Below are 27,417 nucleotides of genomic sequence, written 5' to 3' on the forward strand. Positions count from 1 at the left end.
TGGTTCTTTTAAAGTTAATTATGTTATTACATTCTTTCCTTTGAGGCCCATTTTTTACCTTCAAATTTCCCTAATGCAAAATTCCAATAAAACAAAAGTTAAAGCAGTTGAATTTACTCATTATATTTTTTCCCATTGTAATATTGGAGTAAGTAAAGTTTTCTTTCAAAATTCATTTTCTTCTTGGAGAAATGGATGGTTGTGTTACGCAGGTGAAGCATGCCACATGATCCTTCAGAGAGCCTTCCTTGAATACTTTAGTGGAAATGTAGATGAAATGGTTTATTTTTTAGATAAATCAATTCTCAAACCCTCAGGACTTGGCACCATTAAGCTTAAACTACCTAAATTCCATGTTTTCTTTTAGATTATGTACTTTATCTTTCAAAGTTGTGAAGAAATATGTTGTATCTTATGCACATTCATTGGCAAGGCCACTATATTAATATAGTTTATACTAAATTGGAAATAAGGAAGGCTTCCAAAAACATGGTTGTTAGCACTAGAGTGGAGATGAAATACCACTAGAGCTAAAAGGAACAATTAATAATATACACAATTATGCATACCTCTTTCATCACAATGATGGTAAATTTCCATGTAGTCTTATATGACATACTAGATTTGGACATGTTAATTATAACATCCTTCATTTATTGAAAAATAATGGTGTTTCTATTTTACCGACTATTCTTAAGAAATTGAAGCAATGTAATGCTTGTATCCTTGGAAATCATATAAAACAACTCTTTCATGATTACGCATCTAGAGCATGTAGAAAACAGGGATTGATACATTTTGATTTGTGTGGACTTGAAAATAGACATATGATGAATTTTATTGATGATTACATTAGGATGTGTTTGATGTACTTATTTAAATATAAATCTCATGCTTTTGAAACCTTTAAAAATTTGTGTAAATGGATTTAATATGAAGAACAATCACATACTTTCTTTCTTCATAATGGAGGAGAGTATACATCTAATGATTTTAAAAATTATATTTTTCCACATTGGCTTAAACATTCGACAACAAAACCATATAGTCCTCAACAAAATAGTGTATATGGGAGAATGAATAGGGTTGTATTGAATATGGTTCATTCCATGACATTCTTGAATCTTCAAAAATGTAAATTTGATATTTTTGGCTAATGAGGCTATATGTACATTATAAGTGAAACATAAATTTCCATATCATGGTCTTAGAAATAAAACTCATTATGGAATGTAGTATGGTTTCATTTATTCGTTGAGGCATCTCAGGGTCTTTGGTTCCACCTACTATGCCTTGATTCCTAAAGAGAAAGGAAACAAGTTTGATGCAAGGAGTAAGAAGTGAATATTCTTAGGTTATTTAGATACAAAAAAGGCATATCATATTTTAATTTAAGTAAACAAGAAGTTTATTCTTCTTAGAGAAGTAATTTTTCTTAATCTTCTAAGACTAATACTATTGAGTGGTAGCTTAATTGTTTGGGTAGATTCACACATGTAAAATAATATCATGAATTTGATAATGTTAGAGCCACCCATGAAAATACACAATATAGATAAGCGTGAGTTTCATTTCCCATTCATATTAATACATTATATTAAGACCCCTAGTTTCATCATGGGGGTTTCACTCATTGAACCTCTAATATATCACATGCATTTTTGGCATACTAAATAATACTCTTAATTTGACTACAAACTGGAAAATACTTATAAAAATCACATTATTTAATCCCCTACCAATACGAACCCAATACACCTTACCAATTTAAAAAACCCCTACATTCACTAGATATTTTAGCTATCTATGTTTTCATTAACATTTTTTGTACCCCTTTATATTTTTCATTAACTTTGAGTTCCATTTTTTATACTTGTCAATATAAAAACCATTTACCCCATATTATATGCTCAATATATTATGTCATTTTTTCCTCAAAATATATCCCCCAATATGAATCCACGTGGTATGGTATTTCTCCTGTAGTGAATCCCCTGTGATTTTTGTATTCTAAGAGATACCTTGGACTCCTCAAGACTCTTCAACTTCACTTGAGGCTTTTCTCCTCCCACACAAGTTGATATTCCAAGTTTATGTAACCAATAAGAACTATGTTTTCGACAAATAATAAAACTCCGCATCTTGAGTGGGGGATCCTTGCCATGGACCAATCTACTAGATCTATTTTGTAGCAACGTCTCTCCCTAGTGAATTTACAACCACTTCATTAGATGAGGAAGATACGTTGAGTGATGTTATTGAGAAGATTGGAAAGTTAAATCTTCATGCAACTACATCTCAATTAGTAGAGAAACCTATGCCATCTTATAAAGGTACCCCAGAATGGTTCATCAAAACACTTGAAATTATTCATCTTGATGAGATCAGAAAGATAAGAGCTAGGGGTACCACTAAACATGATGGAGGTGATATAGATAATTTTGATTCCGTTTATGTAAATAATATTTATTCTTCATATAATTTTGAATTGAATTTATCTACTAACTTTGAACCAGGTTCCTTTATATTAGCTTATTCTCATGATGAACATAATGAAGCAATGCAAGAACACAATTCTCTCATAAATAACAGAACATGGGAGTTGATAGACTCTCCATTTGGAACCAAGCTAATTAGTCATAAGTGGGTCTACAAGAACAACTACAAATCAGATGACTCACTTGAAAACAACAAAGAAAGGCTTGTGGAAAAAATATTTGCACACAAAGAAGGTATTTATCTTGAGGATACTTTTGCCACTACAACAAAATGGGCTGCCATTTATAATCTTGTTGCCTTAGAAACTCAATGGATGGAAATTTCTTCAAATGGATGTGAACGATGCTTTATTGAATGGATATTTGAAAGAAAATGTCTTAATGTCTCACCAAGAAAGTTTTGTTAAGAAGATATAAGTAAATAAAGTATGTAAACTCATCAAATCCTTATATAGAGTAAAAAAAACACCGCGAACCTAGTATGAAATGTTAACTAAACATCTTTTGAAATTGAATATGAAAAACATTAATATTGGTGATGCAACACTGTCTGTTAAAAAAGTTGGAAAATGTGTTTATATCTTGTAACATATGTAGATGATCTGCTGATGATAGGAAATGATGAAAGAAATATTTCACCCATAAAAAAATAGTTAAAAATGACTTTGAGATCACAAATGTTGGACACCGTCAATACTACTTGGGAATTGAACAGAGCCAACATCCAAAGTACATATTCATCTCACAAAAGAATTACATTGGAGAATTGTTGAATAGGTATTGTATGGCTTAATGAAACCCTCTTTCTACTCCTATGGAACAAATTTGAACCTCACATCCAAAAAAGGAGTGGATTTGAGGATGCAAACCAAGTATAGACAACCTACCAAATTACTACTAGAACAAATATTTTTATTACTTGCTAGGATTCTTTCCAAGTAAAACTTTGTGAACAACATTGATGTAATGAAAAATATCTCATGAATATTCGGTCAACAAATGTCTCCGAGAGGACATGTAAATAATGGGTTTCAACCATGGAAAATTTGAAGGATGGAAATTTACCCTAATAATTAAAAAATATTTAAATTTTTAATGATATTATACAGTCTCAATAACATTTTAGCTAACTTTAAATTAAAATAAATACTATAAAAATTTAAATAATCTTTTTGGAAAAATCATGGAAAATTAGCCCACGTACTAATACTAGCCTCTAAAATTTTTAGTGGTTTCAACAAATTCCACAATAGAGGCAAAATATGTAGATGACACAGAATTAACAAAAAAAAATTGTGTAGCTTAAACAAACTTAATTGTTGGCAAGAGAAACTAGTAGATTATACTCCTCTTATAATTGAAAATAAACAACTAAACTAGTAAACAACACTTATTGTGGTGGTGTCCCTGGTGTTCCCATTCAACTTGCACTTCATTCACTCGCAGTTCAATTCTGTCAGAGTGACCCTCTTCAAAAGTTATTATTGGCGACTTGCTTTTTGACCTTCAATAGTATTGATTGTGTATGAGGATTCCCATTCCCCTTACACTTCATTCACCCCCGGCTCAATACTGTGAGCGCAACCCTCTCTGAAATTGATTAGCAGCAACTTGCTTTTCGAGCCTCATCTGTATTGACGGGTGATGACTTCCTTTACCTTAGGACGAGGATTTCCATTTACCATGCACTTCGTTCACGAGCAGCTCAGTACTATGAGCGGCACCATCTTCAAAAGTGTTTTGCAGCAGCATGCATTTGGACTTTTAAAAATATTCATCCAAGTCGTTATCCTATTTACCGATGTTGTAAGTTTATCGGATTAAGTTCTAAAATAAATTCATCGGGTGCAGAGCCGGACCGCTAAAAGCAGCCTAAATTATGGAAAAGAAAATTCAAAAATTATTGTAGTACTAGTGGTTGAATTATGTTTTTGATAGCGAAAATGGATTCACCACCATCAAAACCTTTAGGGCACTTAAAATATTGAAAGTTAACAATTGTATAATTTGTATTTACAAAAATCCCTAATGAATTTTATCAAAATATTACCAAAATTTCACTAAATTTTCAAAGCAAAAAAACATTCTAATTAGACTACTACATTTTTCAAATAGTTGATCGTACCAATAATCATATGCTCGTTTAGAAAAATAAATCAGACATATTTAAATATAAAGTAATTCAAACTTAAAAAAGGAATAACTTTAAATACGATGGTATTCACAACATGACACATCATCAAATTAAATATCCCATTATTACACCACTCAAGAACATTTATTTTTCATCTTATTCTTATTTTTCATCTTATTACACCATCATAATAATAATAATAATAATAATAATAATAATTATTATTATTATTATTATTATTATTAACACAATATTATTATTATTAAAATAATTGTTCTTATTATTACCATTCTTATAATTATAATACTATTATTTTTAAAATAGTTATTATTATTATTAACATTCTTATAATTATAATGATTGTACTTGGATTCAAACAAATTATCTCTGTTCGGGAGGGAATTACCATAATTTATAAACCTATTACTAGAGTTAAGGGTATTATCGAAATTCTGAACGGAATCAAAAGAGGGCAAACCGAGAATGGAAGAGGGGGAATTCTCGATAACATGAGAGACAATGCCATAGGAAGTTTTAGGAGGGACACGAGGGTAGAGAATTCATAAAAGTCAACATTAGAAGAAGAGAAAGGATCAAGGTTAAAAGAAACACGAGATAAGGAAGATAAAGGGATGCAGGGTGAGCCACACAACCCGATCGATGAGGAGGGCTGACCATCCACAGTGGAGGCAACTGAGAAAATAGAAATTGGAGATAAATGGTTCTGATCCATGCTATGAATGTCGCTTGTCGAGGAGGGTTGATAGTCCCCTGAGGAGGAAACTAAGCTACGCGGGAAAGGAGTAGGAGACGAGGAAAAAATTGGATGCTCAGGAAAGGAGCGACATAAATCAACGTCCAAATTTTGGTGTTCTTAGAGGGAAGAGATTTCATCAACATTGGAAAGACGAGGAGAGAGGGGAAAATTTCACAAATTCCAAGGGAGGGATCAAGCTGATGGACGTAGAAGAAGGATCCAAAGCCGAGTTAGAAGCAAGGGATAAGGAGCATCAATTGCTAGGAGCGCTAGAGGTTGAGGTCATGCAGGAGGGAAGCAAGCTTCGCATCAATGGAATAGGAGAAGGTTCAGATGGGGAAGGAACACTGAAAAAGTTAAGATCAAGGTAGGCAGGCCCTTTCTCTCTACTTCAGGGGCCATGTCGTAGAGCACTATTCGTCCCAATAAATCCACGTGGTGTTGATGTCATCATGATGTTACAATACAGAGGACACATGGCACGCTGTTCTAGCATTTTCAGGGACCTATGGGGGCATATTAGGGTGACACGTGTCACCAATCAGGAAGTGACATGTGGTAGTGATGATGACATCAATCGCCCATCGGTGACCAATGAAACAACGCCTCACTACATATTGAAGCCTCCGATCGTGATCCTCTAATTGAGGAGCTCCGATACAGGGACTGGCACACATTAGAATGTGTCAAAGAGCCAAGGGCTAAGAAGCAGGGGGCGATCGCATATCGGCGATCAAAACCATGGAGCAATATGTAATCAATGTTTTACAAAAGTGTATATCGAGAAAACACCCAATATCGTGGGCCCAAAGCGAGGCGGACATGTGGCATAAGGAGGGTCTCATGATTATGTGCACTTTATGTTTCAAACCAATGGCTGGGCGGAGAAGTTGCTAAAGGTTTTTTTATGTGTTAAAGCCTTTGGTCTAGCCCTCCCTTATCCTCTTTCCATGCAGGCCAAACCACGTTGCATATCACAATTGAAAGAATTGAGAGGGTGCAACCAAAGGTAAGGATTAGAGATTACCGATCTCTAAGTGTCGATATTGCAAAAGAGGCCTAGGTGCATATGTAGTTTGATCCTACGTATTATGCATTGGGATCAGTTACAATGAGATATATAAAAGAATCAGCCCCCGTCCCAACTAAAGGTCTTTTAGTTCTAGAAGGCTTAAGCTTTGAGTCCCTAGGTTTCTTCCATGCAGTTTTCACCTAAGTCCCCGGGGCTAAGGCATAAGGCACCAAAGGAGGTCAACAATCACATCTTTATGAATCCTGTTCAATTTAAAGTTCCCAAACTTCCTGATCCCCGATACACTTGCATGATTGTTTCAAAGGGCACAATTGGTTCCATTGGTTTAATAAATAATGTAAGAAGGGATGGATGCATTTGCAGCAGTGTTCAAAATCTGTTGTGACCATCATGGGTGGTCTCTCCCACTTCCTGTGAGAGAAGAAGCAAAAATGTTAAGATTGAAAGCGATGGGGAACCGTCCAAGAGAGCATGAGGTGTGATTTAGCAGAAACCTATTTGGACGAGAGGGCAACAAAGAAGAGTGGTGTGGAGATATTTACAAGATCATCATTTCGATTCACTTGTGATTTTTTTTTTTGTTATTTTTGATTGATATTGTTATGTTGTTTTATTTCCAAGGAAGGTATCCTTTTGTTGTAATAATTGTAGGCAACAAAGCCAGCATACCGAGACAGCTAGTCATGTAGGAAACTGGAAGTCAGGCTAAGATATTTTGTAATTTTGTTGTTCTCCCTCTCCTTATAAAAGGGAGGCAGAAACACTTAGAAAAGGTTTTGAATTCTAAAGAAAAATGACATGTTATTTCTGAAACTATATGACTTCCATATTTGCATCTTTCAAGATATATATGAAATAGTGGAAATTCCAACGTTTGAGTACTATCGTATGTTACCTATCTATTAAATTCCATTATGTTCACATTTCCTCTTTCAGTTCATGTAATTGTAGTTGCTAGAAATATTTCATATGTTCTTACATATTTATTTGTATTTGTTGGCTCAATTTACTATGAAAATTAACTCAACAATTTAATTATCAATATGGGTTTGTGGAACTTAGAAGCATGTCGAAAGTCTTTGGATTCCAATGGTAGTCAATGTTAGAAGATGAAATATAATATTGAAAGAAAGTAATTTATGATTCACTTATGTAATATGTGAGGGATGAGGCTTCTCACTTAGGAGAACCAGGTTGTCCTTCCCTACAATACTACTTTCATGAAGAGAAATCCAAAAGCACTAATTAACAATGGTTTATGATGCAGAAGATGTAAAAGAAGAGGCTCCTAACTAAGGAGGACCACGTTGTCCTTCTTCAAAATTCTTGCTTCAAACCAGAAATGCAGAAATAACTTCAAATAAGAAAAGGAGAATGAAATTCAATTTTAGTTCAAGATCAAATAGAAGGGGAATTTAACTTAAATTCCTATGTGTCCCTTCATATGTACATTAGAACTAAACCAATATCAATTCAGCAATCATCTCACATCCAAATACATTTGAAACAAGAACTAATTTATGAAAACTATGAAAATTTAACCAAGAAGTGCACTTAGCTTGGTGTGGGGGTCCTCCACCCTTACCTTGCACACTTGAAGAAATCCCAGCTACATCAACTTCAATAAAACAACCAAGCATGAACAGAAAATTGAAATGAAATAGGCTCTTCAATTAACTTTCAGTCTTCAAAGAGTCTCAAATTCAGAGTACATAAATTCTACATGCTTAATCCTTTAATAGTCTTGGCTTAAATAGAGAAAATAATAAACAAACTTAACCAAAAAGTCTCTAACAACCTTATCTATCCTAATCCCATCTATCCTGGTCAAATCCAGCCATTCAGTTACACGAAATTTGGAAAAATCCCAAAAATCACTAATTTTGACCTATTTCCTAGGGATTTTCTAGACAACAGGTCATGTTTGACCAGAGTTGCCTGGGCCTGTTTATCCTCAGTTTGACTGAAGCAATAGGAATTCATTCAATATTAGTTCCCAAGCTTTCTAGAAATGTGCTCATCTCGTGCCCATGTGTCCTACAAGTATGACTTCAATGGAGCCATTACGGGAATTTCTGTTCTTGTACAAAAATGCACTTAAAACCCAATTTTTGCAAAAATATCTAAAAAATGAAAAACATAATTTATTTGCCTGAATATGCATAATAAGGTCAAAATAGGTCATATGTGGATGGTATAAAGTGGAAAATGATGGAAATTAGGTGGATTTTAATAAGAAAAATTTGATCAAAATCGAGGGCCAACATCTCCCCCTTGCTTAGTCTCAAGCATGTCCTCATGCTTGCCTCTGTCTCCTTGACCTTCTGCTTCTATGTGTTGACTGGCCTACTAATGTTGTTGTGGCTCTGGCCCTTGAAGATGAATCTTCATGTTGAGCTACCTGTAAAAGGATATCTATGCCTTCATGTACTTCTTCTCCTTCGTTGTAGATGGCATTCTTTATTTTTATTTTTTTTTCCTTTCATTTTCTTTGTTTTTCTAAAAGGAAATTTCGTCCTTTCTCTTTGAAGTGTTGTCCTTTGTAGTATTCTTCAACTATCAGTGGCAAACTTATGACTTGGGCTATGTATTCTGGAGTGATGGGAACAAAATGTCTTTGATGTGTGATGAGGTTTCACCACCAATAGACAAATACAAAAACTTTACACTTTTCTTCCTCTGATGATAAAACACCAATAAATCATTCTCAATGAGCAGCTTCAGAAAAGATTTTGTAGTACATTCTAACACATCATTTGTGTCCCATTCAGATTGGCAATATCAACAACTTTACTTAAAGGAGCCAATATCCATTTTCCCTCACATCTTCATTAAAAGAAGCCAATCTTGCATTATTGCACAGTCACAGAGAAAACACCAATGGAACAAATTAAATCTTATTGCACTTGTGTAGGGGGTTTTCTTCTTGTATAATTCCATTACAAAATAACTTGTGCCAATCCTTTTAATGACTAGGCATTCACTTTTAATTTAGCAGCTATTTTTCCCATGTAATCTACAAAATAAGGGTTGAAAGAACCATAAAAATATCCCAAATAGCAATGGATTTGAGAAAACAGTCCGCGTGGAGCCTAATTGGGTTCATTCTCACGGAAACCCATGTTTTAATTTTTCAAATTTTATTTTAGTTTGCTCAGAAAAAGTAATGAAAAATAGTGGCTTCTTAGCAATTTCGTTTTTTTTTTTAGAATATATGGTGCCTAATTCCTTACCTGTTACCTCCACTGGCAGTTGGATCAATTCCTTCTATATTTTTACTGCATAGGTGTTTGCTTCTTCTTAAGAAATCAAAATCTTGGAGGAAATCAGTTTTTTCCTTTACCATACACAGTCCATCTCCAGCAATGAAATCGATTCCTCTTTTCCATGACAGTCTATCTTCAACACTAAAATTGATTTATGGAAACACACATGTATCTCTTAGTTTTAATGCTGAATTCACTCACCAACATCTCACACTTTGTTCATAATTTTTTTAGAGCTCATTTCTCTCATTATCAACACTGTCACTTGGAGTTTGAAAGTCAAATTTAGGTTGCCCACTGTTTTTAAAACTCAGAGTTATTATCTATGCTGACAACCATTTTTTTTAAACTTAACTGACTTTTACCAAACAAGGCCGATATTTCTTCAAGAACCATCAAGGCCATGGTTTATACCCTTGGCCTTCGAAACTAATGTAGCATTGTCCTTCAGCCACCAATTGAGAGTAGACCGGGGATGAAATAATAGATCCAGGCAACATTGATGGAGTGTTGTTGGAATAGCTAAAACTGGTATCATATTTTGGTCTCTTTTTTTTTTTTTTTTTGTCACAGCCCGTTGTTTTACTGGGAAATTATTTCAATGCCTTACTAACTAGAATGAGAAGCATATAAAATTGGGAATCTCAGTGTCTCCATCCCAAATTTCTTGAGTTGTTGGCTGCTATTCTCAGGCATCTTGTCTTCTTCAGAGGATAATTGTCTCGCCTTCTTCACAGGATAATTGAAACACTACAACAAAACCAGCGATTTGCGCCAGATTTAGCGCCAGATTTTAGTGCATTTTTTTTGTAATTGTGATGAGCAACCTGGCGCTAAATCTGGCTCTATTGTACAATTTTTAAAGCGTCCTTTTTTGCACCTGATTTTGCATCCCTTTTCACGCTAGATTTTGCATCATTTTTTACACCAAAATATGCATCATTTTTTGCGTCAAATTTTGAACCAAGATTTGCATCTTATTTTATGACAGGTTTTGCTTCTAGTTTTGTGTCATTTTTTGCATCTATTTTTCATTCTCTTTTGCTTCCTATTTTGTGTCATTCTTTGCTTCCATTTTTGCACCATCATTTGCATCAAGTTTACACTGTATTTTGAATCCAATTTAACGTCTTTTTATGCATCCATTTTGTGTCAGTTTTTGCATCTAGTCTTACGCCAGGTTTTGTATCTAGTCTTACACTAGTTTTTGCTTCTATTTTTGCACCAGCTTTGGTGCCTATCTTTGCACCATGTGTTGAATTTGATTTAGCACCAAATTTTGCATCCATTTTTGTGCCCATTTCTGCATCTTTTTTGGACCATTTTTTACATCCACATTTACGTTTGATTTGTCTCCATTTTTCCCATCTCATTTTGCACCATATTTTGCGTCATTTGTTTCATCCAATTTTGCATCATTTTTAACACCATCTCTTGCATCTAATGTTACATCATTTTGAGCATCGAAATTTGCATTTATATTTGCATCTTATGTTGAGTCATGTGTTGTGTCCACCTTTGCATCTTATTTTGTGTCTAATGGTACATTCAATTTAGAGCCATTTTTTACGTCTACTTTTGTATTTGTTTTTGCACCAAGTTTTGCATCCAATTTTAAGCTATTTTATGCCCCTTTTTGCACCATTTTTTTGTGTCTACTTGTGTCCAATGTTGCACCATTATTTACACCGACTTTTTCATCCAATTTTGCATTTTTTTGGTGTCTAGTTTTACATCGTTTTCACCATCCAAATTTGCATCTTTTTTTGCCTCATTTTGTGTCCACATTTGCATATAATTTTGTGTCTGAGTTCGAGCCTAAATTTGCATGTGATTAGGAATCATTTTTTACATCCAATATGGCATCCTTGGTTTCACCTTTTTTCAGCCCCATTTTGCATCTTGTTTTATGTCTTTTCTTACATCTTTTTTTTTCCCTTTTTTGCACCCAAGTTTGCATCCCAAATTTACACCATTATTTGCATCATCATTTGGCATATTAATTTGTAACGTTTTTTGTTTCTTTTTAACGCTCAACTTTGCATCTTATTTTACATCTAGTTGTTGTCTTTTTTTGCATCTAATTTGGTGCCCATTTATGTGCCCTTGTTTTTGCCGAATTTGATATCCTTTTGTATGCCATGTTTTGTTCCCTTCTTTGTGTCAACTATTGCACAATTTTTCACTTCTAATTTAAAACACTTTGCATGTCAATTGTTTGCATTTTGTATTAATTCCTAGTTTAACATCCAATTTTACTTTCAATTTTGCATCCATGGTTACATCCGCATTTGACTTCTTATATAGAGTATATTTTTCTTTACATATATGACCCCCTTTATAGATTCATAGTGAAATATATGATAGTTTCTAAATATCATTAAGGCAGATATCACAATTCAAAATTATTTGTAAAGAAATTTAAGAGAAATTGACAACATCCATCCAAAAAAATAACAATGTGCCATTAACAATTTTCAAAACATGTATAAAATAGCAACATAATACTAATAAAATCAGTATTATTTTTAATCAAAACAACTAAAATTCAAATATGATTAACAAATCAAAATATTTCATGAATATCGTTACGATAAATTAACAACATACATAAATCAAACTCATCGTATGATTACAAAATCAAAATGTCTCATTGATATAGGGTAAATTCACAACACCCATCTAAACATAACAATGTCATTCTACACAATAATTTCTTCATAAAAAACAATGCATGTGCATGCCTAGCTACCACCACCAAGATCATCCTCATGATCATCTTGACCATCCTCATTACTCTGATCCACATCATCACCAACACCGCAACTATCATCATCATCTCCTCCTTCACCACCATCATCCTCATCCTCATCCTCATCATCTCCTGATATATGTTGAACATAATTTGGATCATCGTCTTGGCAATCATTACCTATAGCATTCTAACAAAAAAAATCAATATTACATGTTAGTATTAATTACATAACACAACGCATGTTTTTGTTATACAATGTTAACCATAAAATGGGGTAAGATATAATATCTAATAGTACTAAAAAATAAAATGAAAATATGGTTTAAAAGTATATTGGAAATCCAACTAAGATTACATACCATAGAGTCCATCCAAACAACAAATTCAACCCATCTCTTTTGCTGCAACACCTCCTTTTCCAAATGATTTGGAGGTCTTCAGGGTAAAAATATATATCCCATGGTTTATATTTGGCCTTAAAAACCAGTAGAAAAAAAAAATTGAGAACACAGGAGCAAGATGAAAAAGGAATTACATGTCTAAACATTTTGAAGTCTCAAAAAGCATTCATAAACATAGAGAAGACTACAACACTACTCTTCACTTCCAAGTTTTCAACTAATGGATTTAACTGACCAGCAACGTTTTTTGCATGAACCATGCTCAAATGCTCAAGATGAGGTAATGAATGGATGTTATGCACCTATCTGTGAATTGCAACCACAGGCATACATGTAAGTGCAAATTTGTAAATCTCATACCCAGATTTACCCATCATCAAGCACACAACTTTTGCGGGATCCATTTGACATATCTTATGTTTAAGAAGGAATAACATCCTTGAAGAGACTCATGGCTTTTCTTAGGGAAGGATCTTTGCATGCAGAATCTAGATTAACTCTGAACATTTCAATCAAACTAAGGTAAATGAAAGGCAACAATCCATCGGTCAAACCTCACAGGTTAAAAGCACCCGCTGAGTTTCACACAAATGAGAAAGCCTAAGGGAAAAGATTTGAGACATGCATGCTACATGATTTCATGTAGGATAAGTACCTAAGCTTAAGGCAAAAGATTTGAGACATGCAAATGTATGAAGTACAAGATTCAGATAAAGAGAAAGAAGCTCCTTCATGCCATATTCTCACTGACAGTGAATCTCAGATTAGGTACTTATCAAGCATGAAATCATGTTGCATGCCAAGCATGAAATCATGAAGCACACACCATGATAAGATTATCTGACTCCAACTACTGCATCAATATGAAAAATTCAGCACTCTAGACAGTCACATAAGAATAAAAAAACATTCAAAAGATATGAATGCATATTAGCCACTATAGAGGACCAAAACATAAACTTACGCCATAGACAGTGTGGCTGAACCTTTCCCTGCTTTTGCTTCAACAACTTCAGTTCCTCCATCCTGTGTGCGCTTTGTCAAGGCTTTAATGTCCTCCTCAGATAATACAGAGTTTGGCTTTGGTGTTGCCTAAAAAAAATTATCAAAACAAAAAAGTGTATGTTCCCTTTTTAACTGTATTGAAGGGTAGGTAATTATGATCTCATTTTATCTTTGATAAATTAATCTTCTAATATCCAAGAGTAAAGAACAAACTCAAGATGAGGATCCAACAAAGTCATATACATGTGAAAAAAGTGGAAGAATTGTAACACCCGCATGTCCACCTACAACAGGAACATCAACTTCTGCAGACAGCATAGGATGACATCAACAACAAACATAAAACTGAGAATTGTATCTAATGTTAAAAAAAGCATGATGTTGGTAAGATCCTACAGCATATCATGTATTGGGTCTAGCCCAGATGGTTGTGTGCAAAGACTGTTATCCTTCCCACCCGGGTTCAATTCCCTCAAGTGACATCTTGAGCTGACTATATTTCTGATGGCCTTGAGCCCTATGATACCATCCTTGAAATGAGGAGAAGTGCCTGGCATGTTTGCCCAGGATGCATATTTCATGATTAAATTATAGAAAATAAAAATATTTTACAGAATACTAAATATTTGAAAGTAGCTAAGCATAACAAGCCAGAATTTTAAATACCTTCAACAGGAACCCCTGCTTTTGAAGCATAGAACGTCTTTGCACGAACAACATCAAGAGTAGTAACACCAAAGAGTTTCTTTTCATTATAGGTCCCTGCCTTCTTAAAAACCTCAGCAACTATTGGTACAGTAGAATTTATAGGATTGTTGATCATATTTACAATTGCCTGCCATGGATATCAAGTCCTCAGCAATGCCATAAAAACCAATTCTAGATGATTTCTTGAATCCAAATATACCATTCCTGATAGAAGGAAAACATTATCCAGTACACTCTCCCCCCTCTCCATATCTCTATCTATATAATATGTAACAATATACTATACATACTGTACACACACACCAGTACATGAACAAAACAAATAATTGTGAAACATACTTCTTTATATATTAACTTGCCACACTAATGGTAGTACATACTGATTGTATGTAATATATAATGTTATAGAGGATACCTCGTGATCAGTGGATTTGTGCACAGTTAAATAGAAGACCAAGGATATTTTTTATATTGATATTCATATGCCAATTTTCTCAAAAGTCCAAAAGCTAAGTTACTAACTACAAGAGGAGAAACAAGAATAACAGGGCTTTAACAGTGGCTGCAAACTTGCATTGGACTACACAGCTAATTACTCTTAAGTTCATTTCAATTAGTATTTCCTTCTTATGGGCAAAAGTTAGCTGCAATTTGTCTAAATAAAGAGTCAATAATGAGTCAATCACCTATTCGTTTGACTCAAAGAAGTCTTCAAGCTTCGTTAACCTCTCCAGTAGAATTGATTATATACAAGAACAGTATGTAAATCTAGATCAACAACTTGCTTAAAGATTCTTGCAAATATGTATTTGTATATATTGCCATCTCTATAGATCTCAAACATACAAAGCCTTCGACAAAGCAACTTACAATGAACGTCATGTTTATTCCTATGAAATAGTCAATAAGAAAATCGCATGAAAACAAAAACTTCAAAGAAGATCATAAATCATGACAACTTACCTCTGGGCAGTATTTTGCAATTGCAGAGCAAAGAGATTTAACAATCCCTGCATTGATGTTGAAGAGATCATCATGGGTCATGCCAGGTTTTCGAGGCACACCAGCAGGAATGATCACAACATCTGCATTCTCCAATGCCGTGCCAAGTTGTTCCTCTCCCATATATCCTGCAACCTGCACCCAGGTCACACTGCTGTGAATTACTGACAAGGTCGTGACACAAGCATGATAAAATCAATATGGCAGTACCAAATTAAATGATAAATATGTAGACCAAAAAATAAGAAAAGAAATTATTATCGCAAAGTTCCAAAAGAAGTAAAACTTGTTATCCTTGTTCCATGACCCAAGCAATGGTATGTCCTCCTCATAGTGAACAAGAATAGGATTATTTGTATTCTATAGTAAAATCCACCTTTTGGCTTTTACCGAGGAGATAGAGCACCAAAAGCAATGATTATGCTCGTAGGAGATTGAAGACCTATACCAACCCACGTTTCAATCAGGGTATAATCTTGTCCAATCCAGGTATATGACATTTCAATCAGGGTATAGTCTTATCCAATCCAGGTATAAAAGTGATGCTATGATAAATAATTAGCATCTCACAAGCCACTTTAGGGAGTTTATTCAACCTTAGTTTAATTTACGCTGCGAAGACTATTTTGATTTAATCTACTCATGGATAAAGAGGCAAATCTAAACGACCCCAAAAAGGTTGGATATAGAGGCAAATCCAATATGAAGAGGGTCATCAATTCAATCCTCACAAAATAACAAATTGACAATGCAATGAGACTATTCTAACTTCTAAGTAGTCATTAGGCCAAGTATGACTTAGATCCATCAGATCAAAAAGTCCTATTAAGCAGAGGCATATGATCCAGCCGTGGATTCTGCTAAAAATATAGATGCACTTTTCATCAAAAAAATATGAACTACCTCGTCCATTGGGCTGTGGTTTAGTGGCAAGTTGTAGGGTGCTTGTCATGAGGATGACCCAGGTTCAAAACCCAGGAGGCATATTCCCATGATAATGCAGTTGCCCATGTCATTCCAAAATATGAAGTCGGGTTAACGTGATAAACACCAGTTCAATGATAATGCAGAGGTGTTGTTAATGATGACCCCTGTGCTATTGAGGTTTGCACAGATGAGCCCATCTGCAAGTCATGCGTGACTTTGATGAATAGATGCAATTAAGGTGTTTCACCCACGCCAGTCAAAAGGCCTTGACCAAACAAAAACAATAATAGTGTGAGCCCAACCTCAATTTCAACCTTCTCCTATCAATAGCAAATACTACTACTGCTAATAATAATAATAAGCACAACCCAAATTTCAATCTAGCCATAAATGTCAGGCAGATTGTAGTCAAGTAGTTAAATCATAGCACTTTCAGTGCCCTCTTAGAAGTATGTTGCGGCATTATCTCACCATCGGAGTTAACTACCATATTGAGATTCAACAGACAAGATCTGGTGCAAATCCTGCATGAAATTGGTGGAATAGAGATTCTATGTTTGTAGCATCTACAATGAGGGCAAAACCCACTATGTTAACAGAAAGACATTTGCCACACCTTCAATAGCCTGTCCAGGACATTTCAAGTTGCTAGATTCAATGAGACTTGAATAAATTGTAAGATGCCTTAATAACATATGTTGCATTAGCAAACATTAATCATATACCTGGAAGTACTCTATGACATGGATTGAATGGCAACCTAGTGGACCGCCATATATAATTTGACCACCTTGTTTCATCAACAACAGCTGCAAAAAAAGAAAGAATGCTATTGTAGTTGGGATTGTTTGGGAAAGTAAGCATCATTAAATATTTGCAAGGTTTTGTTCAATAAGCATTGCTTTACACACATGATTATCAGGTTTTACCTAGGTGTCCAAATGCATTGCCCTTCAGAGTGGGCAGTGAAAATTGTTTTAAATATTGATATTGGTGGGCTTCTAAAAGATCTTCCTTTCTAGAAATTTACAGAACCATCTACTTCTTCCTACAATCCATCTTATAACCTTTTCAAAACTAGCCATTTTGCTGAAGACCTTTGATATTAAATATTTTACTCCATGGCCTTGGATTTGAAATTTAAATATAGCTCTCCGAACTCTAGATACATCACTACCAATTGGCCCCCTATGATTATTGTCAGTGGTTTGGATTTCTAGTGAAAAATATTTTTCCTTCCATGACATGTGGTCTCATGCATGCTTTCATATTTTTTTTGTGGGTGTCTGATCACAATTTCAGATTTGGCTATATTAACAACCTGTAAGGAGTTAGAGATGTATCTTACCTCATCAAATCCTTCAAAAATATCTATACTTGGCTGATGGATAGTACAGACTACAATTCGGCCTGTGTCCACTGTATTCCTAACTGTATGCATCGCGATAGTTGCAGCTCTGGCATCCAGACCAGATGTCGGCTCATCCATGAATATGATTGAAGGATTTGCAACAAGTTCTACAGCAATGGTTAGTCTCTTCCATTACTCAGTTGATAGACCAGTCACACCAGGAAGACCCACCAATGTGTCTCTCAAGCTATCAAGCTCTACAAGCTCCAGCACTTCATCCACAAACATCTGTTAAATAGAACAATCTCAATCTTAGGAAACCCAATATTAAGAATGAAAGAAAGAAACTATATTAAAGTCCACAGGTGGTTCATAAGCGGCTCTCCAGTAAATAATTATTGAATAAAAACAATAAATTGAATCTAAAGGGAAATTCCAGTCCTTTACTATACATCTGTAACAATTTTTATGTGTATTCAATTTTTATGTGTATTTTGTCATATATTTTTCATACCAGCATTTTGAACCATACATTACAATGAATCAAAATAGTTGAATTTTATCATTACTATGAGAAAAAGCAGTGATGAAAGAACAAGGCTGGAAAGCGCTGTGGGCTGGCAATGGCAAGACCTAAGGGTCTAGATTCATCCTCTCCTCTCCTCACCAAGTCTATATAATGAAGCCACTCCAGAGAGAGATAATTACATGCTGCTGAAAAATCTTAGAGAGAGCTTTCTTTCTGTCCCTTAGGAATGACTTCATTATATAGACTTGGTGAGGAGAGGAGAGGAGGATGATTCCAGACCCTTTGTCCTAGTGAATTCAAAGTTTAGTACGAGTTCCCAAGCAATTAGATGAGGTAATTGAAAATTCAAACCTCTTCAAAGTGATCCCCTAAAAAATGAACAAATCTAAAAGCTTGACCAGGTCATTGCTGCTGAAGGGCATTAGGCAATCATTGCTCCTTGCAGTAAGGACAAGGGCGATGCATTGCTCCTTGTCAGTGTACAGGGAGCAATGAACCTGCTAATCTTTGCTTTTAAGGGAAGAAAAGTGGTGCTTCAGCAAAGTGACATCGTGGGACCCATTTTAAAACAAATGAACCATATTAAATTTAATCCAAAAGAAAATCGAAAAATCTAACCTTAGATTACATCTTCAGAAGCTTACCTTGCATCATTTGTCAGTCGTTGCTCTCGTGGAGAGAGCTTGCAGTTGAGATGTTAAGTAAACCTTCCCTGCTGTTGTAGCTGATTTGGAGATGATTTCACAGGGGAAACCATTTCTGTCTGAAAATGACATATACATACTTGTACAGTTATCAGCAGAACCCCAGGATCCAATTTATAATTTTAGCGTATGACCCTGGAAATTATGCTCTACTGCGGTGTAACCTGAGGATCAAACTTGAAAAGCTCAATGCCTGTTAAATGACATTACAGGTGTCATGATGAAAGGTTCCAGATATTTTCTCCTTAAAATGTAAAACTATCTTTAAATGTTTTCTGTTTTAAATGCCTTAAGAGGACCGAATCTGCAGAAATAAATACTATAGTTCTCCTCTCTTGAACAACCCACAATCTAAAGAAAAGCATTGTTCTTGTTTTAGCAATTGACAGAGTGCATTCAAAGCAATCTTGGATTTCAATTGTTCTCTTCTCCCATCTGAATTCTTGTTGATGATTTCTAGATCAACATTTCCCAGCAAGCAATTTAATCTGGGTTGAACTTCAGTGGTGAAATTCTAATTCGTTGATTGGATATTTAAGCGTCATTTTCCATTTTGATTCCCTAGAAGGAGGTCTTGTCATCTATATATGTACCTTTCTTCAGACTGTTATTAACTTTATCTAGCATGCAAGGCATTGGTATTGTGTTTTGGCATTTTCAGGCAACAGTTGTAAGCAACATGATGGGAAAGGCACACCTTCTGTCTGCATTCCTTGACTACAAGATTTGGACAAGTGATTAGACCCCTTTGGGCTCATTAAGAGGATCCATAAAAGAATCTGCAACTGTATCAAAGGTAGTTGCATCCATGACCAGACTTGCAGACCTTTGAGAGATCTACAAACTTTTGAGAGGGGTGCCAGTCTCTTAGGGATATATATTAATAATCCAACTTTTAAGGTCACAGCCAACCGAGACATCAAATTCATGTATAAGATCTTTTTGTTTGTGCGACAAGGGACCTACCTTTAAGCAGTCATTGGATCCTTCAGGCAGCCATTGTACTACTAAAATATACAAAAGCATACATAATCCACACTACTCTGGATTTTAACAGGAAGAAACACATGTTCTTAAGTTCTCACTGATCTTCTTCTAGAGCTGTACGTGGTGTCAAGTTGGCAGTCGCATCAATCAACCGCATTTTGTACACAAGTCACCAAAAAAGAAGCCAAAGTCCCAGATAGAGAAAGTAGGTTGGCAAGCAGTCCCTGAAGCATTTTCTCAGGGAAACGGTTAATTTCCTGTTTTCTTGTTTCACACAAAATGTAATACTCAGCTGTTAACCCTTTACATGCTTAATGACTCTTAACCAGTTTGTCTACCAATGTTTTGTAGTTTCATCTTCGAAGTTCGAACTACAACATTTGGAAAATTTTACAAGCTAGGAATCAAACCCAACCCAAGACCAAAGCTGCTCTTTGACCGTGCTACGTGCCATTTTCATGAAGACACGCTTAAGAGTTCGCTGTAGGAATGTGAATTGCATATTCAAAAATACCATCTTCCCTGCAATTTGAAGGCAGAGGAAAAGGGCCAACTTTTATAAAATAATATTAAAGAAGGGACTCAAGACACCAAACTTGATCATTGACAACCACTCTTTCAATAAAAGGACCATGGCATAAAACCATAAAGTTCAAAAAAGTTCTTGCTTTACTAAACTTTATTAATCCCTTTTGCATGATGAATCGTTTCTGCTCTTAAGACATTACATAGTTTACACTACCCCGTAGCAACAATAACATGTTGCACAAGCTAGTAGCCATGGAGCTTCAAAGCCTACGATGGAGACTCTTTTTCGACAGCCAGGGTCAACACTTGGTCTAAAGACGATCTCCCGTACATAGTCAGGGATGCTTACTCAAAGCATTTAAATAAGAAGCCATCTCTTACAGTTCTAGCTGTATTGTGTCTATTTCCCTCTTACATAGACAGCCTGAACCTTTCTAGTTGTATTGTGTCTATGACTATTTCCCTCTTTCTTAGAGGCTGTAAAGCTCAGCTCATTGGATTTCGAGTAAAATTGACAAAAGCCAAAACACTATGTTATTTGGATAAACTGGAAATATGCATTTGGGATTTCTGAAGCTAAACTGGAAATATGTATTTGGGATTTCTGAAGCTGCACACTGAGTCCAGTATCCATATTAAATCATAAATGTACCAAATGCATGGATTTGATTCAATACACGCTTGGTGGGAGTAGGGGGCGTGGGGCAGTGGACACAACTCAGGTTGTAGAATACACCTCCATTTTGTTCTTGGAACTATCAAGGGATTCGGGAACCTACTTAGCTTAATGGGTATTTGCTTTTCAAATCTAAGAGGTTTTAACTACTTCAGTAGGATTCCTTTGGTTCATAGGTCTAACACATGGAATTCAGGCATGTAAAATCAGCCAGGAACCACACCATCATTAAACACAATACCATAACCAAACTCAGGCAAACAAAATTAACTTGGTATGAAGGAGAAGAAAGAGGAACCAGGACGAGTATTACCAACAGTTGAAAATATACAAAAGCATACATAATCCACACTACTCTGGATTTTAACCGGAAGAAACACATGTTCTTAAGCTCTCACTGATCTTCTTCTAGAGCTGTACGTGGTGTCAAGTTGGCAGTCGCAGCAATCAAACGCATTTTGTACACAAGTCACCAAAAAAGAAGCCAGAGTCCTGGATAGAGAAAGTAGGTTGGCAAGCAGTCCCTGAAGCATTTTCTCAGGGAAACGGTTAATTTCCTGTTTTCTTGTTTCACACAAAATATAATACTCAGTCGTTAACCCTTTACATGCTTAATGACTCTTAAGCAGTTTGTCTACCAATGTTTTGTACTTTCATCTTCGAAGTTCGAACTACAACATCTGGAAAATTTTACAAGCTAGGAATCAAACCCAACCCAAGACCAAAGCTGCTCTTTGACCGTGCTACGTGCCATTTTCATGAAGACACGCTTAAGAGTTCGCTGTAGGAATGTGAATTGCATATTCAAAAATACCATCTTCCCAACTTTCAGGTGATGACTCTGATATGCAAAATGATGAAGAAGCTATTGTCTATAGAGGGAGCTTCAAGAATGGATACAACATTGGAAATACTCCAAACCAAATTTATTGTAAAAATCCAAAGCATGTTTCGATGGATTTGACAAAAACTTCTCATGTGGTTGGAGAATATAACCCAAATTCTTTCATAAGAAATGATAATAATGTTATAGTGCATTCATGGTCAACACAATATCCACCTCCTATTTCAAGGACTCTACCCACTCATGTAGGTAAATCTTCCTCATTGCAAAGGATTCAAACAGCTAGTGTCATATTGTCTGCACTTGATAAGCCTATGCAGACATTATCTGTCACAGATTCTGGTCAACATGGAATGCCTTCTAATGAAACAAATGCAGGACAAACTTCATATTTTTGGGTGCAACCTAGCGATATTCAAGGTTTAAAAAGACAACTTGTCCACATTCTCAATATATATAGAGGAAGTATGCTTCTTGTACATGTTCCATCTGAATATCAAAAGGTCTTTGGCAGACCTATATATTTATTGGAGTATGGTTCTTATAATCTAGTTAATTTGATAGAAAAGATGCATGATGTCTTCACCACATCATTGAAAGAAAAGGAAACAATAAGTTTGTGTCTTTAAGAGAGTTATCAAACAAGTTCATACAAGGTAATATAAAAATGAACTCTTCTACCAATGATTCAAGAGATGTGCTTAGGAAGAGAGAACATACTGGAAAGTTAGAGAAGGGAAAAGTTTAAAGGAGTCCAAGAATTCACAGATTTAGGTGCTTGTAATGACCTATGTGATGACTTTGATGCATATGGCATAGAAGTGAAAATGGCTTCACATTGAGATGGAGGTTCAGATGATGGAAGTTGAAGTGAACAAGATGACGAAGATGGGGATGGAGAGATGATCCTCCAAGGAGATTTGAATGTTGATGAATATGCAGCAGAAGCAAGCCTAGAAATATTCAAACGAGAACTGCATGGGATTTTGGTAAGCCATTCCTGTGCAATTCTGCTGCCAAATTTTTCAACACTGGACTAACAAAGATACACCGAAGATCTTGATTACAATGTATTTGGTGTTTAATAACTTGAAGCACTAATTCAAAAATTTATAGATGTTGCAATTGTGATGGAGGAACGCGACATTAAAAGGAAATTCGTTGTTGCTGACGGTGGTTCTAAAGTTTATTAAAATTAACAATCCACCGATGTTGCAGTCACCATTCTTTGTCTAGATGTAAGTATCAAATCTTAATGTCTCAGGATAGATGATTTCAAACTATTTAGAGCATTGTCAAAATACATTTTTTAAAGAGTTAACTAAGCAAGTAATTGACATCTTGATTCTCAACAGCATTTTGAAGTTCTTGGCTTCTCAAGAGTTTGAAGTTGTTTCTAAAAAGAAAATGCTAGAGTTATGGAACAAAGCTCTAAATGATATTGAGAATTACAGGTTTGTAATTTATCTATAGCGACATATAAATATGCAGAGTAGAGGTTATGGTTTGCATTTTGGAAGATGTAATTTATATATTGTATTGAGGAATTCTTATTACAAATATATAAGATGAAATGAGAGCTTTTATATTGTGAGAAAGTTGAAGGCTGACATAATGATTTTGTTTTTTAGTCTCTTGTGATGTGATTCTAGCAACATGACTTGTTTGATTACTGATCAATTTTATTTCATGACTTGTTATTAACTAATGCAGGATGTACAGGACATGTGACCCCATAAAGATGATATTTCCCATTTTCTGAACAGATTATATAAACGTATTTGAAAGGAACAGAATTTCTTGATTTCCAAATAAACCTGGACTTTGACCTTCTGAGGATATATTTGGGGATTTTCTGTTTCAGGTCTCCGCAAGATGGTTTCGGTTTCCTCTCAGTGCATAGGTCCACATTAGTATTGTTCTAGTAGTGGGCATGTGTTCATGAGACAAAATTGTCTGGGCTTAGCTTGTTTAAATGCATCTTTCGGGCAATGGCATTTTTGAATGTGCAAGATGCGTAAAAGTTATATTGCAAAATAGATATGGCTCGTCTTTCAAGCTTGATGAAGTTCCTTAAGAAAATTGCAAATAATACTATCCCATGTGTTACTGGTCACTGAATAAGTACTGGTTAATAAAGTCGGAGGATATTTCTAAATTGGGATATTGAAAATTTCCCTATTCCTGGGGTCCATCCAGAGGATGTAGCAGGTAATATTAGGATGGCTCTTGGGTTGCATCCAATGGTTACAGGTGTTGTCACTATGCTCTCGGCATTATGGAGATTTTAATAATTTTCCTCCAAGACTGAGAGAAGGCTATCAAAAGACTGGAGTCAACCTCATTGACCTTCCCAATGGAAGGAAAGATGCAGCATATAAATCGATTTTAGTGTATATGTTTTCATTTTCTCTTGATAATCATCTTCCCTCTACCATTTTATTGATTTCATGAGATGTTTATTTTTCTCTTGCTTTGCACAAACTAGGGAAATGGGGGTATACAATTGTTCTTGCATTTCCAGATGGAGTGGGTGTCTCTTCTTCACTACACAATGATGGTCGATTTGTGTGGGATTAACCATGTTTGGCTTGAGGTGAAGGTCTTGTTCCAGCAAAATCCTTGTCTCTAGCACCCGATTTCACTTTTTATCATGTTGGTTGTCTTTCAGGTGATGACTCTGTTATGCAAAATGATGAAGAATCTGACCATGGACAATATCAGAAACGTAAAATCAAAGAACTAATAACAGGTAAAACACTAACGAAAAGTAGATCCTACCAAGTGGGTCGTCGTACGATCGATCCCAATGGAGATCCCTTGAAACTAAAATCAAAACATCTCTATCGTTCGCAGAGAGAACAGATCCAGCATACAGAGAACGAAAAAAACGCGGTAGGAAAAGAGGAACCCACCTCAGCACGGCTGTTGATGTGGCCGACATCTGCAGCCACACCTGGAGTGCCAGCGATATCATAGAGCGCCAACTTTGACACCAGAGGATTGAGTTTCATCAGAAGAGCCAATGGCTGCCCGATACCCCCAGCAGCTCCCAACACAACAACCTTGCGTGGCGGACTTCCACCACTCGAATAAAACCTTCTCGGCATAACATTAGTTTTGAAAGAAGAAGATGATGCATTCTTCAGTGCAGATCCCACCAATCGTCGCATTGCAGAACTCATTTTTGCCGCTGGTAACACTGAAAGAATGCAAGCTGAAGGCAGATGAAGAAGAAGGGGGAGATTCCAGAGCTTAAAGGCTGAATCAATGGAGATGTGTGGATACGACTTTGTTAAAAGGGATTTTAAAGCCTCACGGTACTATGCAGGGCTTTGGTTTAATCTATTTTATTGCAAAATTCTTAGTTATTGACAATCAGACATCTCGTGATAGAAATCCCTCTTTTGGGGGGATGAGGTTCGGGAATGGAACATCATGTGATCGAAATTTTCAGTTGGTCAAATGTTAATTAAGTTATTATAAAATAGAGATATTTTTTATTTTATTTTTTTAAATAAATTTAATAATATTAGGAGATTTTTATCAAACTCTGTTAGGGGTCAGACTAGTTTACAATGTATTTAAACATTGCAAATCTCGGTGTGTTTAAAAGGAAAGTGTTTTTTTTTTTTTTTCAGGGGTGTTAGTTATTTATGGAATATGTCATATTGTGGATATTTTGATTGATATTGGACCATTTTAGTTGTTTGTTATGTATGTCGAATAGTCCAATCCCAAGGAATCCTCGAAAGTGGTGAATCTTTGCAGAGAATCTTTAAAAGTGGTGAATATGATGTTAGGGTGTTTTTTAAAAGGGAGTGATAATTGAGATAGCTATATATTTTAAAAGAATATGTTTTTAGGGGTTATAAGAGTGCGAAGGACCATTTTCCATTCTAGGGAAAGGGAAAGGTTTATATTTAGGGATTAGGATAGTTTTTAATTTTTATTTCAAAGTAATAAGATCATTGAGGAAAGATATTATAAAAATATAATTGTTGATGGAGATTTATAATGATAATTAAATCTTTTTATAAAGGTATAAGGTAGGGTTAAAGAATGTTGTTATAAATAGTTTACAGGATAAATAAAGAGATAGAATTGTTTGAAAGAATGGAGTTATTTCATGCGCTTAGCACAGTAAATAACAAGGTAGTTGGGTTAATGTAGCAAGTAAGTTAGATAAACGAGTATTTTAAAATAAAATCCGGTAAGTAAGGGTATTAATCCCATAAGAGTTCAGCCTTGAGCTAATAATGACATATTTTTGTAAGATTAGAGGATTTAGATTATATTACTGCGAGAAAAAACGTGATTATAACATAGATGGATTGGTTTGGTCTATCGTTAGGGAGGTCAAAGCAATAGCACATAAACAAAATTTTCATATTGCTCGCATTCTTTCTGACCTGAGAGTCTGGGAATTTAAACCAAAAACAAGGATATACATAGACAAAATTACATAAACTAAGAGACCAAAATACATTCTGAAACAAGTAGAAGAATAGAGACGGTATAGAGAGAGTTATCATTTTTCCTAGAGTTGCACTTGAGTTGTCATTCTACAGGGTGTTAAGTATGAGCTCGAGGGTGAGAGTCATCTCCTGTGGTTGATGGAGGCTGGGTAGTAGATAGAATTTGGTTGAGGTTGTCATCCATGTCATTCAGCATGTTCTCCATGTTGTTCATTCTGTCCAGGAGTTCTAACATCAAATAAGGAGCTCTTGTTAGGTGTCAACCCTGTCAGTAAGTACCCGGCCCATGAGTGTCTCAGTATGCCATTACAGGTTAATATTCTTAAGTAGAGGCCCTCGCCCTGGTGGAGTTTCTGTTATCATGAATATAATCTTGTGTTTCTCGCTCCACGTGATGATTTGGCACGTATCTTCTAGCCTAGCGAACTTGCCCTTTGATGTAAGCGATAGCTCACTACATGACCTCAAGAACGAGACGTTGATAATGGTCCACGATGGCTCCGGTGGAATCCTGAGCATGGGAGGCATGCAGGGAGGGAGGAGTAGGAGAGGGGAGTTGACTCGATCTGCCCCTATGTTCTGCCTCTGTGGAGATGGTGGTGCAACATCGAACCATGACTGAGTGAGAGGTAGGGGCGGCAGAAAGTCGATTGAAAGGAGGAACAAGTCGATGGTGGGTAAAAATAAACTAGATAGAGGTTAACCTTTCTAACTGAAAGTGGGGGGGGGGTTAAAATTGTGAGGAGGCTCAGGTGAGGAAACCTGCAACAAAAATAAAGCCAAGCATGGGGACAGAGAGACAAGATCCGAAATTCCAAATCGGAGCAAGAAGAG

The 27,417-nt window shown here is 35.5% G+C and overlaps 1 protein-coding gene across 1 annotated transcript; it reads right to left on the bottom strand.

The window, feature by feature from the left end:
• Positions 1 to 12,280: 12,280 nt before the first annotated feature.
• Positions 12,281 to 25,362, bottom strand: LOC149183111 (malate dehydrogenase, mitochondrial-like). Its single transcript, XM_089418672.1, has 3 exons — positions 25,021 to 25,362; positions 15,521 to 15,694; positions 12,281 to 12,630 (listed from the first exon to the last, which is right to left on the bottom strand). The coding sequence occupies exons 1-3, from the start codon at positions 25,288 to 25,290 to the stop codon at positions 12,433 to 12,435; spliced, it is 642 nt and encodes a 213-aa protein (XP_089274798.1). The 5' UTR covers positions 25,291 to 25,362; the 3' UTR covers positions 12,281 to 12,432.
• Positions 25,363 to 27,417: the final 2,055 nt, after the last annotated feature.

Source organism: Pinus tabuliformis, chromosome 3_2, assembly GCF_031772625.1.
Source record: "Pinus tabuliformis cultivar Carrire ecotype Pingquan chromosome 3_2, CPIR1, whole genome shotgun sequence".
NCBI lineage: Eukaryota > Viridiplantae > Streptophyta > Pinopsida > Pinales > Pinaceae > Pinus > Pinus tabuliformis.